The sequence below is a fragment of the Sabethes cyaneus genome, chromosome 3, assembly GCF_943734655.1.
Source record: "Sabethes cyaneus chromosome 3, idSabCyanKW18_F2, whole genome shotgun sequence".
Lineage (NCBI taxonomy): Eukaryota > Metazoa > Arthropoda > Insecta > Diptera > Culicidae > Sabethes > Sabethes cyaneus.
In genome coordinates, this window is record NC_071355.1 from 16,578,932 (window position 1) to 16,596,353 (window position 17,422).

General features: G+C 45.1%; 2 protein-coding genes across 2 annotated transcripts; one reads left to right on the plus strand and one right to left on the minus strand.

The window, feature by feature from the left end:
• Positions 1-296: 296 nt before the first annotated feature.
• On the plus strand, positions 297-13,513 carry LOC128741151 (uncharacterized). The gene is made up of 7 exons (XM_053836753.1): positions 297-1,795; positions 1,857-2,348; positions 2,419-2,518; positions 11,309-11,805; positions 11,862-12,275; positions 12,340-12,473; positions 12,536-13,513. The coding sequence occupies exons 1-7, from the start codon at positions 503-505 to the stop codon at positions 13,200-13,202; spliced, it is 3,597 nt and encodes a 1,198-aa protein (XP_053692728.1). The 5' UTR covers positions 297-502; the 3' UTR covers positions 13,203-13,513.
• A 224-nt stretch (positions 13,514-13,737) lies between these two features.
• On the minus strand, positions 13,738-15,093 carry LOC128742777 (H/ACA ribonucleoprotein complex subunit 1). The gene is made up of 3 exons (XM_053839230.1): positions 14,941-15,093; positions 13,935-14,572; positions 13,738-13,868 (listed from the first exon to the last, which is right to left on the minus strand). Exons 2-3 carry the CDS (start codon positions 14,540-14,542, stop codon positions 13,832-13,834), a joined length of 645 nt encoding a protein of 214 aa, XP_053695205.1. The 5' UTR covers positions 14,543-14,572; positions 14,941-15,093; the 3' UTR covers positions 13,738-13,831.
• Positions 15,094-17,422: the final 2,329 nt, after the last annotated feature.

The following is a 17,422-nucleotide window of genomic DNA, read 5'->3' on the forward strand; positions in this document are numbered from 1 at the left end:
TTCATTTTCCTATGCTGCTCCAGCAAAAAATAACTGTCACTCGGTTTGTTTGACGTTTGGCTTCTTCGCCCTATTCTATTGTTGGTCGACAATTTACCTAAAATTTGGTCTAAATTACCTAGCATCATCTTAAAGTAGCAAATTCAGAAAGCAGTTTTGAACAAAATAAATTGAGCGGAAACCTGTACGGTTAATTATTAATTTCGAGTTTTTTAATTTTCCAGTGCAGTGCGTTTGGGCTGTGTACACCCCTGCCGTTTTACCGAACGAAAATTAATGTGACGCCGCGCCGCGACTTGTGTTTGCATTCAAACTTTACGTGCTTGTTAAAAATCAAGAATATCGCGTTGAAATTGTAGTTTTTTGCGCTAAATGCTGTGTAAGCTTAAAGTTTATAAATTTTTCTTTGCATATTGATAGTTTTCGAGTGGTTAGCGTAAAGTTTGAAGTTCTAAAGTTGATTTGCAAAAAAGCCGCATCTTGTAGTGAAAAAAAATCCAATATGGCGCCCCTGCCGGAGGACGAAATAACACTGCGGCTGGAATACTGGCCGGATGAACTGAGCCCCGCCCAGAAGGCGGCATACGAGAAGGCCGAAAAGGAGCACAACGACATTCGAAACAAGCTGAAGGATATAGTAAAGGAAGCCGGAGGAAGGAACATATTTTCAGGTGAAGTTTTCACTGCTTTTCAGGTGTTAGGACCGGTTCCAGGTTTGGAGCAAATATCGAAACCGATCACATCGTTGCCGAAGAAAAAACCACCCCCGTCGCCGATTGTGTCATCCAGCTCTAAGCGAAGTGCGTCGCCGCTGTCTGATCCTAGCAAGCGAAAGAGCCGCCGTTCGGATTATAAATCCGATGATGGTGCGGATACAGCCGCAGCTGATTTCGTGCCGGATGACGACGACGAAGAATATATTCCGCTATCTAAACGATTGGAAATGAAACGTAAAGCAGCAAAAGAAGCCGCTGCCAAAGAAAAGGATGCCGCCAGGAAGAAGGACGATAAAAAATTGCCTGACAAAAAAGTGGAAACGAAACCACTCAAGAAACCGGAAAAACCCCAAAGCATCATGGCTAGCAATGTTCGCCCGACAGAGTCCACATCGATCGGAGGCTTGCTGGTTGGTGGCGATAAAGAACGCAAGAAAATCACTGCCGAACCAACCGCTATCGTCGATCTTACCAAGGATGACGCCGGGAAACCGGTGGCCGATTCCCGTGAGATCTCCTTTAGCAAGATCCAGGGTAAAACATTCCCGTCGCTGGTGGTCATTGCTAGACCATCACTACGTTCAACCGAGAAAATCCCTGCTGATCGTCCTCAGCTGGATGCGAAAGTAAAAAATGTGCTTATGCATACTGCAACCAAGTTCACGGAATGGCTCATTCAACAGGGCCTTGTGAAGTCCGAACAATATTGCCAGGTTCACCGCGGAACTGCACTCAAATTGGGAATGTATTCCGATGCGTCAAAGTTTCCCTATTCTGGGGGATACGTTTGGATCAGTGAGTGCTGTCCGACAAGGTTCATTTCTGTTTTCAATGGATCACTCTTCGAGGGTTCACCACATCCTCCGTCGGTTATACTGAAGCTTATCTACCATTGGAGCTGTCAGACGAACGTTTCCAATGTGGTCAACTGGGTGAAGGTGGATAACCTGTACGTGAAGGGGCTCTACACTTGGTTGCGATCGATTTGCACCGTGGCGCTCAGTCAGCATATGAAACTGCTGGGCGGTATAGGTAAAAAGATAGAGGTTGGAGTAATCTCACTCGGGACGACCACTCAGGTAAGTGACCAATTTTTTGAAAATGTGTGGAAGGAAATTTAAGCTGTGTTTTTTTTTCTAGGATGGTCAACAACGTCAGGTTAAGGTGGAAGTTCTTGGCGTGCTCGATCCCGAAGCTAAGCTTGTCCGGCTACGTGCCGTGGAGCCGCTGAGCGATGGTGAACGCAACTACAAGAAACGATTTTCAAAAATTCTAGAGCCGCTGAGCGGTTGGGTACATAAGGACAGTGTGATTCTAACAGATCTTACGGTCGATAAAGGAACACTGAATAACATGGGTTACAAGATTGTCCAGCAAGTGTCTCCCGCGGATTCTACCGCTAAGAACAGCAACGCCAACATTATGGACTATTTGCGACGCATCGTGCCGCGCATGTTCCAGAATACGTTGTCTTTGCTTTCGCGACAAATCATTCAGCAGTTCCTGAACGAGTTGGTGTGGCGTGAATCGTTCGGAAACTCTCCCGGACAGACGTTCGATAACATTGTAATGCATATCGCCGAACAGACGAAGATCGAAACGAGGGACAATCTGGTGACACGGCTGAATAAGGTATGATATTCTAAAAGTGGGGTAAAGGTTTTTAACTAATGCATTTTTGTAACGTTTTTTTTTGTAACAGGCTGCAGCGGATCCGTTTAAGCACTGGACCTATCAGATAGAGTCGTTCAGTTCACCGAAGCCATCGGGTGCCAAACGAGGACGGAAGCCCAAGGAACCATGTTAGTATAATTATTTATTTACATGTTTCTTGGATTTTATGGGATCCGAACTTCTGGTTCTTATTGATTTCAACCTTAGCAGAAGATTTGGAGGTTCAAAATGAACCCATCAGAACTTTATATAAAATCTTTCTGAAGCTTTTCAAATGAATACCTGTTAAATCGAAATATTGTTTTGTTTTTCTTATTGCAAACCTATAAACTTTGTAAAGCTAAATTTGGGCATTCGAAATGTCGAGAATCGAGAATACAGCGCATTCAGGCTTCTCTTTGTGTCTTTTCTAATTTGCTTGCCATAGCAGTGCAAATACATTTTAAAACATTTGCTCTGCATGAATCAATTGATAACGTTCCTGGTTACCAGTTGGCCTTGAGGTACGTTGGTCTAAATGCGACGACTAGGCTTATTCAAATCTCGACTGGAAGAGGTGGAAAGGGTCAATAGGATCGTAGCACTAGCACGCAATGGTTATGTGTCCGGTACAGCTGGCTGCAAAGTCTCGATTTTAAACATAAAGTCAAGTTCCGAAAGTAGAATGTAGCACATGGGCATTGCTTCTTTTAATTTCTTATTCGGGCAACGAAGCAAATGCTTATCTTGCGATAGGTTTTCTGTAAATTGTGGGTATTCTTGAGACGCACTAATCACATATAAACTTCAAGGCAGTGTATTATTTAGTCAAGCTAAAAGAGATGGTAGGATAGCGATATATAGATATATTTTAGCCTGGTGTAGTGTCTTATCGACAGTGATACACTAATAAGGCAAGCTGCCTGAACAAAGTTACTGCGAAAAATCAAGAAATTTCAATTCGGAACATTTGGCATGGACAAAAGCGTCAAAATAAAGACAGGGATGCTTGGGATATTGGAACTGCAGATCGCTGAGTTTCGCAGTGATAGGCTGATTACAGGATAGCGTGATGGATTGGATACAATCGACGAGAGGATGTGTATGATGACGATAAGAGGTCGGTTCGTATCTATATTTCCCGAATATCACCTACGGATATCGACTCAGATCATTACGGAATAACAGTATAAGTTTGCTCAAAACTATCGACAGTATACACCTCGCAACAAAACCACCCTGTTTGGCTAGACATTCGGCAACTTGCCTGTCACAAGCCGGTAACAAGCTGTCGAGAACTACACGGCCTACCGAATGAGGCTGTACCTTTCCATGTCCATGTGGAGCTAGGTGCCACAAAGACGGGTGGTTCAGGATATGCTCTGCCATCGATGAGTCCGCGACCGCGCGGTGCTTGAGAAACAACACAAGGAGGTGGAATAGATGTTAACCTAGAAGTGTCTACAAACGATAACGGTGTCCTGGCTCCCAATGTCAACGAGATCCGACGAGAAATTAAACAGTTAAAACTGATAGTGCTGCAGGAAAGGACCGACTCCAAGGAGAACTTTACAAAAATGGTATGGAGATAGTAGTTACGACTTTTCACCAGATAATTTGTATTTGTGTATTTACAAGTATTTGAGAGGGGAAGAATACGAGCAACCTTAGCGGAGATCGGGTAACCAACCCCGGTGGAAACTAAGGTCGTATACTAACCGGGAAGGACGTATAGTGAGTCTCGGCACAAAATGATTGGTTTGATGAGGACTGCTAACAAGCGGTGGAGGGGAAAAAACTGCTTGGAAAAATTATCTAAGTATTGCCACTAGAGAGAACCTGGCCAAATACCGATGAGCTAGGAACCAGTTGACCACGATCCTGAGGAAAAAAAAGCGCCAAAAAGAGGACAGAGATCGTGAAGAATTAGAACAACTATTCCGAGCTAATGACACGCGCAAGTTTTATGAAAAGCTGAACCAAACTCGCAAGGGCTACACACCGAAACCTGACATGTGTAGGAACGAGCGAGAGAATCTAATCACAAACGAGCGCGAGGTGGTCGACAGATGGAAGAAGTTCTTCGAAGGACACCTCAATAGCGAAGTCGCAGAAGGAGGTGGAACGGAAATTAACCTAGAAGCTCCCACGGAAGATAGTAATGTCCTAGCACCTGATCTCCAAGAAGTCAAACGAGAAATCGGGCTGCTGAAGACCAATAAAGCCGCCGGGAAGGACGAAGGACCGCCTACCGGCAGAGCTTTATAGACATGGCGGAGACACGCCAGCAAAGGCTCTACACTAGGTTATTTCGAGGATTTAGGAGGTGGAAATTCTACCGGAGGAATGGATGGAAGGAGTGGTTTGTCCCATCTACAAAAAGGGTAATCGGCTAGATTGCTGCAACTATCGTGGTATTTCGCTGGTAAACGCCGCCTACAAGATACTCTTCCAGATCTTGTTACGTCGGTTGTCACCGATAGCACAAGGTTTCGTAAGGAATTATCAGGCGGGTGTCATGGGGGCTTGCGCAACTACGGACCAAATTTTTACTATCCGACAGATCTTGCAGAAATATCGGAAGTACAACGTGCCCACGCATCGCATCGTTATTGATTTCAAAGCAGCATACGATACAGTCGATCGAGATAGGCTATGGCAGATAATGCACGAACACGGTTTTCCGGACAAACTGACGCGACTGATCAGAGCTACATTGGATCGAGTGATGTGTTTCGTACGAAGTCCCTGTTCGTTTCTCGAGTCCCTTCGCGACGCGGCGAGGGTTGAGACAAGGTGACGGTTTATCCTGCATGCTGTTCAACATTGCTCTTGAGGGGGTGATCCGACGAGCGGACATCGAAACGAGAGGCACGATTTTTACCAAGGGTAGCCAGCTTCTAGGCTTTGCAGATGACTTCGATATCTCAGCCAGGAACTTTGCGACGGCGGAGGCAATTTACGCCAGACTGAAAGCGGAGTCTAGGAGAATTAGGTTAAAAATAAATGCGTCCAAGACCAAATACATGAAAGGAAGAGGCTCAAAGAAAACAAATGCGCGTCTCCCACGGACGGTAACCATTGACGGCGACGAACTAGAAGTGGTAGAGGAGTTCGTGTATTTGGGATCGCTGGTGACCGCGGACAACAACACTAGTAAGGAGATCCAGCGGCGCATCCAAGCGGGAAATCGGACCTACTTTGCCCTCCGTAAAACGCTACGATCAAGAAGCATACGCCGCCGCACGAAGCTAACAATGTACAAAACCCTCATTAGACCGATAGTTCTTTATGGACTAGAAGCCGTGACGCTGCTCACGGAGGACATACGCGCCCTTGCCGTGTTCGAGCGGAAAGTGCTGTGGACGATATTTGGCGGACTACAAACTGAAAACGGAGAGTGACGGAGGCGTACGAATCACGAGCTACAGGCACTGCTTGGGGAGACTCTCATCGTACGTCTAGCTAAAGTTAGCAGGGTACGGTGGGCCAGACACGTCGTAAGGATGCCGGGCGACAATTTGACGAAAATAGTCCTCTTCAACAACCCCACCGGCACCAGGAACAGGGGTGCCCAACGTGCACGATGGCTCGAGCAGGTCGAAAGCGATTTGCGACTTCTGAGACGACTAGGAAATTAGCGACGAGTGGCCCAAGACCGAGTTGAACGGAGACGAGTGCTTGGAACAGCACGAACCACTCCGGCTCTATGCTGAAGAAGAAGAAGAAGAAGAAGAAGAAAGAGAGGGGAAGAAACTACCGGAGAAATGGATGAAACGTGTGGTTTGTATATGGTAGGAAGAGGCTCCAGAGAAAGCAACATTTGCCTCCCATGGACAGTGACTATTGACGGCGATGAACTGGAAGTGATTGATGAGTTCGTTTATTTGGGATCTCTGGTCACCACCGACAATAATACGAGTAAGAAGATTCAGCAACACATTCAAGCTGGAAATCGAGCCTACTTTTTCCTTCACAAGATAATTCGATCGAGAAGCATGTGCCACCGCACAGACCCGACGGTGTACAAAACGCTAATCAGACCGGTACGGACTTGAGACTGTAATTTTGCTCATCTGGTGAAAGTTGGGAGGCTACGGTAGGCAGACCACGTCGTAAGGATGTCAGACGACCTGAAGAGAAATCCGTTCTCTTCAAGATCTCCACCTGCGCTAGGAATGGAGGAGCCCAACGTGCTAGATAGCTCGACCAGGTTGAAGTCGATTTGCGAGTGTCGAGGCGCTCAACGAATTGGCGAAGAGTCCAAGGACCAAGTACAGTGGAAAGGAATTCTTGATACGGTAAGAGCCACCCTGGCCTATTAGGTGCTCCTGTGATCTGCGCTTATATCTCCAGGACTCTCCAGGCTTCCAGGATCTATGCCCATAAGATGCTCCCCCAAATCCTGTTACGTTGTCTATCCCCAATAGCAAGACATCTTGTGGGATGATATCAGACGGGTTTTAGAGAAGTCCATGGTACTACGGATTAAATTTTCACACTATGACAAGTCCTCCAGAAATGTTGGGAGTACAACGTGCTCACGCATCACATACATTTCTGGCCAGCATACGCTACAGTCGAGCGCGCGGTTTCCCGAGCAAACTGATGCGGCTGTTCAAAAGCCAGAGATACTACGCCCCTAATCAAGAAAATCGATGATTCCAGAACTCACGACACCCCCCAGTCATCTGCAAACTGAGCACTTTATCCTGAATCCATGATCTCCGGTTCTCCTGCTGCCCGTTACCACATGCTGCTACATCTATGCCATTCGACTGCCCTGCTTGTGATCTTCTGCAACGCTGTATTCTTCCGGCTCTACAAGGTCCAGACGGTTCTAGTCTATAACTTTATCCTTTCATATAATTATATAAATAATGAATTGTGATAGTTCCTAGTTTACCGCACTTCCTTAAAAGAGCAATTAAGCTCACTGGATGTGCAGGTGCATGTATTGTGAAACTAAAAAGATTGAAGGTTTTGTGCCTATTGCTGATAAGGCTTAAAAGAAGCTTCACTACAACGGGCTTTCCTTCCCTAGAAGAAATAAAATTAAAATTAAAACTACCCTGAAAGGAGAGACGTGCTACGTGTTCGTCTCGGGGGTACTCGAGCCCTTTCGAATCGCACAGATGCTTGCGCCATGGGGATGGACTGTCCTGTATGATATTCGACGACGTATTCAAGCAGGATGTCATGCCTACTTTTTCCTCCGTAAGATGCTTCGATAAAGGAGTATACGCCAACGCATAAGGCTGATGGTGAACAAGACGTCAATAAGACCGGTAGTCCTCCACGAGTTTGAGACTGTAACATTGCTTACGAAAGGCGCACGTGGACTTGCCCTATTTCGGCCAATTTTTGGCGGAGTACAAACGAAAGCGGAGAGTAACGCAGTCGTATGAACCGAAACTGCAGGCACTACTTGGAGAGATTCTCATCGTACATCTAGCTAAAGTCGTAAGGTTACAGTGGGCCGGACTCGTAAAGATGCCAAACGACTGCAGTGAAATTTGTTTTCTTCAAAAACTCCACCAACAACTGTAGCGACCCTGCCCGCTACTCATCCCAATTTAGATCTTACATGAATCCGGAAGCTGAAGTCCCGGATAAGTTAGCCGAATCGGGTCAGTGCAGCGGAGATTCATTCGTTTTGCTCTTCGGAGACTTCCGTGGAATAAACATTTCTAGCTGCCGAGCTACAAACATCGCTCCAGGCTCATCGACCTAGACCCACTTCATATTCCTCGTGATGTGAATAGAGCAAAAATTGAAATAAATTAACCGTGTTGAACCAAAATTAGAACGGTCACCACCCGGGGTAAATTATCGTGAGGAACATTTCTAAGAACACAAGCCGTTCCAGAACGTTCTGGAAACTGAAATTAAACATTAATCAAATACCGATTATGCACACCTTCGGCTGACTAAATTTAAACAGGCTGTTGCGAATTCGTACCGGAGCCGATGGGAATCGGCGTCTAAGGGTTGCTAGTGTCGATTTTTTTGTTCGATTTTATACATTCAGATTTTATGTGACCGATTGAGCTCGATACTCAGGCTCCGCACTCGGGTTTTGTACTCTAGCTCGTTATGACCTGGTAGACTAGAACGGCTTCACCTGGAAACTTGGTGCTCGGCGCGATATGGCAATAACCTACATATTTAAGAACGACAATGGGTGCTTTTGATAAATAAACGCGAATGAATAGGATACTCGGCTACCGTGCTCTCTGTGTACCGTGCACCATACAAAAGAAATTAACTTCGAGGAAGGAGGATACTCTTCAAGCTCGAGCAACTCTACGGCGAAATTCGTGTCCAAAATGTCGCCGACATAGAGTAAAATCCGAACGCATATCGCACCAGGATAAGTAATCCTGTTCCACACGCTGAGATCGTTGTTGGTCCGACGAAGTCTACGACCTTTCCAGAGAGGTCTGCTGAAAATAGTTTTGGCTACTCTTTCGTCGGGCATTCTGGCTCCGTGGACAACCCTCCGCAGCCTCACTATATCAGCATATTAGTATACTTGATACAGCTCGTTGTTCATGCGTCTGCGCTGCACTCCATTTTCCATGTTGCCACCAAGTATTGATCGCGTCCATGATTCATGTCCGTACAGGGCCACCGGGAGCATTAATGCTTTGTAGAGCGCCAGTTTTGTGCGAATTGGCAGACTACGGGACATCAGCTGGCTACGTAATCCGAAGAAAGCCTGATTCGCGGTTGCAATTCGGCGTTTCATTTTGCGGTTTTTGTCGTCACAGGTCACGAACGTACCAAGGTATATGAATTCCTCAACTATTTCATAACGTTCCCCATCCAGTTTCATCTCGGCACCGATACCGTTTGGATTTCCACGTTCTCTGCCAGCAACCATGTTCTTCGTTTTGACGGTGTGGATAGTAAGTCCCAATCTCGCTACTGCCCGTACGCTGCTCTTCCACTGCTCTACGGTTGATTTCGATGATATTGACTTCATCCGTAAAACCAAGAAGCGTGTAAGATTTCCTAATGATAGTTCTGTTCTTTTCCACGTTTGCTATTCATATTGCATCTTCCAAGGCAATGTTGAATAGCAGGTGAGTGAGATAGTGCATCCCCTTACTTCAGTCCATCCAACGTTACGAAAGCGGCTGAAGTTTCACTCGCTATTCTGACGCATGGTTTTGCGTACTTAGTCGGAAACCATGTTCTAGCCTTATTGTGGCTCATTTCGTTTGACTGAATCGTACGCCGCCTCAAAGTCTACAAGCAGATGATGAGTTTGCAAGTTGTACTCCCGGAACTTATCTAGTAACTGACGCAGGGTAAACATCTGATCCGTCGTGGAGCGACCCTCATGAAAACCAGCTTGGTACTCACCGACGAAGGAGGTCTGCTAACGGTCGCATGTGACGACTGAGCTTGCATTGTTTTGGTTACTCGTCGAGCCGCTATGCTGTCCGTATTGACAGCATTTGCCGCGTCCGACAACCTTGCGCGAATCTTACACACGACAAGATAGTGGTCAGAGTCGATATTTGGTCCCCGAAAAGACCGTACATCGATGACATCCGAAATGTGTCGACCGTCAATCACGACATGATCGATCTGTGAGCTGAAGTCCCAATTTGGATGTCTTCAGGTGTGTTTGCAAATATTCAGACGTGGAAAGCTGGTGCTACAGATGACCATTTCTCTGGCCACGGTGAAATTTACGAGTCGACAGATGAAGGCTATGTCTTCCAACGAGAGGATGGTCCCTCCCTGCATCTCCGATGATGATTTTCACATCATGTTTTCGGCACTCTCCTGAGCATCATCGAATTTTTCATTTCGGAAATTCAAACTTCAGACGCACTGGCCGCATTTAGACTTCAAGACAGCGTATGATTTAGTCAAGCAAAAGGAGTTATGATAGGGTAGTGGGCAATATGTCTGAGTCGTGCCTGATACTAGATGGTATAAAGAAAGGCTGTTAAACTTATAACGAATTCATAAATTACCATGACTCAGGTGTCGTAAATAAATTTTGGGCTCAAGTTAGCACGACTCCAGGTTAATTTATTATAGTTATTGAATCTATCACATATGTACAAAAACACGAGCTCAATCAATGATTGGTTTATTGCTTTCATCCTGATACATGATCTTTTACTTTTTACTCAAACACATAAAAAATTCGGTGTTGAAAAATAAAGGCTAGACTTACAATAGATTTCCATGCATCGATCAGACTAACGGCAAATAGTGTTCCATTTTTCTTTTGTACATAGAAAATATTTCTCCAAAGCTTTACTTCTTCCTACGTATCAAGAGAAATCATATAGTTAAATATAGAAATCAAACTTCCAGTGGTACCGTTTCAACGTAATTCCTTCACGTTTTGTTTTTTGTTTCACTTCAAACTCACCAATCACCTGTTTTTCATTTCTTTTTTCTTTCAGCTAATTGATAAAAACTTGAAAGAGAGAAATGTTTTCCAAAATAGTGATAGGGAACAGTTCAGGACCTTGAGAGATAGATGTAGGAGAGGTCACTCTGTAACAGACTCTAAGAGTTAGGAAACACACAAACTAATTGGGTGTTGTTTGCTCTCCCTCCGGGAAGCAACCTAAAATAGCTTACATTTCAAATTGTATTATGATTATGAACAGACGCAGCATCTAGCATCTCACTTTGTGTTGAATTTGTTACTCTAAGTACCTTTTATTCTGTTGATAAAATTGTCGATGTAAAAATATAAACTTTTTTGAATAAAAAATATCTCACCCGCGCATAGCCCGGTTCGAACGAGTGGTCAAATACGAACTTGAGAAATATTTTCTATGATCATTAAAACTATGTTATCAAATATTAGCGATAACACATCCGCTCCCCCCTTTTTCCGTCATTGTCTGAGCGCATTAGTTGATGCAATTGGTGATTACATGACCCCGCCTAATTTCTAGCTCCCCCACTGGCCGCTCCGGAGGCCCCGAAAAAGATTATCCTGAAAAAGCTGAAACGAGAAGAGGAAAAATCGGCAGCATCGGTCAGCAGCAGCGGTAGTGGCGCCGCCAGCAGCAACGCCAGCGGCAGTCACACCAGCGGCCCAGCGAAGAAGGCTCGCCCGGCGGTGGAGGAAAAGGAAGAGTTGGTTCCGTTGGAATCCTACTACTACGGACAGCTGGAACCGCTGGCCGGTGGCGAAACGCTGAAGGAAGGTGCCGAACCGGCTGCGTTCAGCGTTACTTGTCCGGAGTGTCCAACGACGTTCCGAAACAACGTCGACTTCCAGGATCATCTGTTCCGTCATGCCAATCCGACGACCGGTGACCACATTCAGTGTCGTTACTGCTTGGAAAACTGGGGCACCGAGGAGGCACTGAAGAAGCACACGGTGCTGATTCACTCGCTGGAGACCAAGAATTCGGTTGCATCAACGTTTAATTGCTTGATTTGTGAGGTAATTTTGGGTCGAATCTAATTGAAAGCAAAAGTTAATTTGTTTTAAAATTTCAGCAACGTTTTGGAACCACTCAAATGCTGGCTGCTCATCTGCAGAAGAACCACCTGCAGATGGAGCTGCCCTACAAGTGTGCTGGTTGCGACTACAAGAGCTCATCGCACCACCTGACGATCGACCATTTCTACAAGAAGCACAACAACTCCGGCCTGATTCAGTGTCCGTTCTGTTTGAAGATGACGCTGGTCTGCAACGCCGACGGACCGATCGCTGAAAACGTAAGCGATTTCATGAAACACATGAAGGCCCACTTCAACAAGGCACTGGCGAAGAAGTGCGGCAAATGTGCGCTCAGTTTCATCACGCGCGGTGCGCTGAAGGTGCACGGACTGTTTGCCCACGTGGTTACGAAACCGGCGGCGAACGTGAAGTCAATTACGAAGTCCGTCACTAATATTCCCAAACCGAAGGTATGGAATTTAACTTTAAGGTTTAGAGTTTAATGCTTTAATGTGATGGTGCATTATTTTACAGCATAAAGCAGTCGTTCAGAAGGAACTAACCACATTTAAAACACTGGAAGCGTACGGTAGTGTGACCCTCAATATGGCTTGCGGTAAAATTTGCCTCGAATGTGACAGCGATTTCGATGAGGATAATCATATAATGTAAGATTGGGATGGCAAGTTTTGGGGGAACCATTTCTAATTAAGTTTTTGTTTCTTTGCAGTGGTCTGCTCAAGTGTTTGAAGTGTACTTATAAAACGTCCTGTCTGCCCTCGATGGTGGGCCACACGTCATCGTGCAATCCGAATGCCACTTCCGACTATACCGTCTATCAACTTGAAGCAGAAATGCACTGTATCTGTGGATTTTCGTCCTCTGATGGCAACGCTTTGGCACGCCATCTGGTGACATGTGACCGTAAGAGTGTCTACCCCACGGTGGAATCCTGCCAGGAAAATACCGTCAAGCGTAACATGCTCGATATGCTTGGGCTGGTTCGTCGTGACGACGAAGGAAGTGAAGAGACAGCGGCGGAGCAAAGTCCAGCTGCCACCGCTGCTGTTGCTACCACTCCAGTAGCTGCCGCAACCGGTGGTGAGGGAGAAACGACCACCGATCAACAACAGCAGCCCGGCTTCTCTGGTGGTAACACTTCCATAGCGTACGATCCTTCCCAATCGCTGTACAACATTGCCGGAACGGGCAACGAGCAGTTCAATACGCAGCTTTCGCTGGACGATTTGGGACCACCGTCGGTGTTGGCACAGCAGCAGCAGGAGACTGATAGAACTCCCCAGCTGAAGGACGACTATCAGTCGTTGGCTACGCCACGAGTTTCTCAGATGGATACGGATCAAGGCGAGTACGATCAGCAAGAAGCTGGATACTGAAGGATGACGACTTGTAGTGGTAAGAACTTTCAATTTTACTCAAATTATTCTCGTCTCAGATTGTCCGCAATGATACTATAACATATAATATGCAATAGCATATGCTATCGATAGTAATATTAAGAGCTCTATGTGTTAAGTTGATAAAACAAAGCTATTCAAACTATATATTGGCAGAACTTGAATTAAGAAGTATTGTGGCCGTTTGAAGTCTACTTCGAATGTGGGTTTTTTTTTTATATTTTCTCACTCTATTATATAGTAAACAGATGTTTTAGGTTCCACCGGATTGATCAATAAACATTATGCTTCCTAACATGACTATCAAGCGTTACAGTTTAACTCGAAAGTAGGGAACAAATATCACAGTTCACGAAAATGCCATCCTTTAAACGTTGGTTTGGTAAACTAAACAGTGTCCTTTTCTTTATAAGAATTTACTCCGAAATCTAATTCATTAGAAGGACCAGTTCAGACGTTTTTTAATATTGTCGGGCTGTGAAATACTCATAAAAACTTCAATTTTTTACGCTTACAACATACTTATATGATACGATTTATTAAACATTATTTCTGAATTGTGGGGTATTCTCACGGAAAAACAAACAGTGAGAAAATTAGTCAGGAAATTACCACCGTTTTCCTCCACCTCCTCCGCGGCCACCCCTATAAAGAACGAAAAAATGACATTAACGACTGACCGTCCAATTCATCTGCTTGCTGCAAACTTACCGAAAACCACCGCCGCCGCCTCCACGACCTCCACCGCCTCCCCGGCCGCCACCAGGGCCACCACGACCACCGCGAAAGCCTCCACCGCCGCGACCTCCTCGTCCACCGAATCCTCCACGGCCACCCGCGCCTGGTTTGCCCACTCGACCACCCGGTTTCCTGGTATTATTACCCGGCAGAAACCTCGCCAGCGGCAACAGCTTAGCCGAATCGATAAACAGCTTCTGCTTCGGCTGGAACCCATCCACCTTCATGTTATCCATCAGTTTGATCGAGACGTAAAAATCCCGCAAATGGCCAAAAATCTCGTCCACCTTGCCGATCTGCTTCTCGCCCTCGATGTAGATCGGTGCATTGAAGAACGGTACGTTCTCGACCTCCACCTTGGCGACCAGATCCTCCTGGCACGGATAGTCGTAATAACCGAGCGGAATTATGTTCTTCGGTCCGTCGTCCCGATTGCCGAAGCTGCCACGATTGTTGCCGAAACCGCCGCGACCTCCACCGCCGCCACGGCCACCGCCTCCACGAAAGCCGCCACCACCACCTCCGCCACGACCTCCACGAAATCCACCACCGCCGCGTCCACCACCTCCACGGAAGCTCATGCTTTCTATGCTATCTGCTAGCGAGAGTCACTGTACGAAAGGAGAAACGATTCGTTATTAAAAAGGGATTTACTAGCTTGAAGCTTTATATCCCGCTACCTAGCCTAGATCGGTAGCAAGTACGGTAGTAGCGCACACATACTGACGAACCTGTTGGTTCGTAGGTAAACAAATTTGAGGTTATAAAGTTTGACAAAACACTAGATTATTTAATTTCGTTGAATAAATTAATAATATTAACACTTTTTTTTGTTAAAAGGGAAGCTTGTTACAATCGTAACCCAAATGTTGTCAACTAAATTTTTAAACCTTTGCTAGATCTATGTAACTAGATTGTTCAGCCGGTTTGCTCGTGAAATCCGTCAGCATGCCGGATGAGTTAATACCAAAATACTTACCTTACGGTTAAATTTACGATTTCTTTCGTCAAGTCCAACACTTATTTGTTGCTTCTGTTTTAATTTCGGCAATACGAACAATTAACTAAAGCGAAATAACGTTAAATTTCGGGAAACCAGCTTTTCCAACGTCCTAAGCACATGTTTACCTCTGTTTACAACGCACACAGTACGAAGGCGAACGAGCACGAGCGCAGGCTGCTCGAGTGCTCGCTTTTTTTTGATGGGTGTTTATGCCGACTAGGGGTGGTCAGTTTTCGACTTTTCGATATCGACGTCGTCGATCATGGCTATGGGGTAAAACCGGTAAAACCAGGCGTATGAAATTGTTTACCCTTCGGTTTGGAAGTGACTGGTGTAGGTAAAATAAATAGTTTTAGGGAATTACTACCTAGCAGCGCAAAGTTCGATTATTTTGATACAGAAATAATATTCTTTGGATTCTTTTCTAAGCCTGAATGCTTTTGGATCACTTTAAATTACTTGTAATTAGCTAAAATTTACAATCATAAAGTGTATTGCCATATACCACTCATAATCCGACGTAGGTGAAGAGGAAACGATGTTTGCAACACATTTTTGATTTGGTTTTAATAGATAAATCCAATGAATTTGTATTGATGAAATCAGTTTTATTTAGGAAGGCGTATTTACGTGGTTTCGAAGGTTTCTTTTCAAGATTTTAATTTTTTTTATGATGTCATTTATTTGTATAGGCTCGTATGTATACGGTAGCTTTAAGGAGCCAACTTTTTTTATGTCTAGTATTTATAACATGTTCAACACTGCTTATATACTATGTTAGAGGGTACGATCGTTACACCCGATTTACTGGGGTTAGTATGGCTTAATTACTTATATTCCAAAGCTGGAGGACAAGGAGGGATAGGTTTCAAGGTTTCAAAGCTCGTTATTGTTTTCTACTATTAGCGATGAACAGGGTCCAGTAGATAAACGCTGTTTAGCGTTCCAGTTACTACGTTCGTGGGTGTTGGTCAGAATGAATGTGTCTTCTTTGGGGTGGCATTGTTACGTGGAAATCGTTGGGGCGTTTGGTCTGCGATTTATACAAAAGCGTATTAAATTCTTACGTCAATTTCCTTTAGAAACTTAAAAACCAGAGTCATGTACTGAAGATCTCTGCTCGCCAGAATGTCTCGCACCGGCACGTTTGGTTGTCTTCCTCGAGCCCGAAGGGAATCTGTTAGCTGGGACCTGACACCACAAAATTCGGTACACGACCATATAATATGCTCGATGTCGTGATAACCATCGCCACAAACGCAGTGATTGCTTTCTGCAAGTCCTATTCGGTAGAGATGCGAGTTTAACGTATAGTGATTGGACATGAGCCTGGATATGAAACGAATGAAGTCTCGGCCCAAATCCAACCCCTTGAACCACGCCTTCGTCGATACCTTAGGAGTGATGGAATGTAGCCACCGTCCCAGTTCTCCTTTATTGCATGAGGATTGCCAGCTGATGAGAGCTTTCTGGCGCAAGACGCTAAAAATTCATTATAGGCAATTGGTCTATAATAATCGCCTTCGATTGCGCCCACCTTAGCTAATAAGTCAGCCCTTTCATTGCCCGGAATGGAACAGTGAGAAGGGACCCACGCTAAGGTAACCTGGTAACCGGACAAAGCTCTTGTAAGCTCTCGTATTTCCCCCAAGAAATACGTAATAATGTTAATAATGTGCGTTACATTATTAATACGTTAATAATGTGCGTGTTCGCGGCGGAGCGGAAACAGAAACAACCGTATTCGAAAACCGACAGTATCGTTGTTTGGTATAGCCTTATAAGATCTTCTGGATGGGCGCCCCACCAGGTTCCGGTTATTGTACGGAGAAAATTGATCCTCTGTTGGCATTTTTGTTTCAGATACCTAATATGGCATGCTCAAGTGCATTTAGAATCGAACCAGACCCCGAGATATTTAGTGACTAGAACCTGCGAGATCGTTCTACCCATTAGCAGAAGCTGCAGTTGTGCTGGATCATGCTTCCGAGAGAAAACGACCAGCTCAGTTTTCTCCGGGGAGAAATCGATACCAAGCCTAAGAGCCCAGCTGGACAAATTGTCCAAAGTATCTTGCAGAGGACTTTGCAGATCATCGATTCTGTTTCCCGTTACGGATACAACGCTATCGTCAGCAAGTTGCTTTTGCTTTAGCATGCATGGGTTAGCAAGACATTCATCGATGTCATTGACGTAGAAGTTATATAACAGCGGACTTAAACAAGAGCCCTGGGGGAGGCCCATGTAGTTAATTCTTGAAGTTGTCAGATCGTCATGTGTAAAAAGCATGCGTTTTTCTGACAACAAATTGAGCAGAAAATTATTCAAATTCGGTGAAAGTCCTCGTGAATGAAGCTTCTCGGTTAGGACTTCTACGCCTTTTGGCAAAGTCAGGTAGATTTTTCAACAAGTTGAATTTAATTCTGTCTAACCCTGGAGCATTATTGTTGCACGAAAG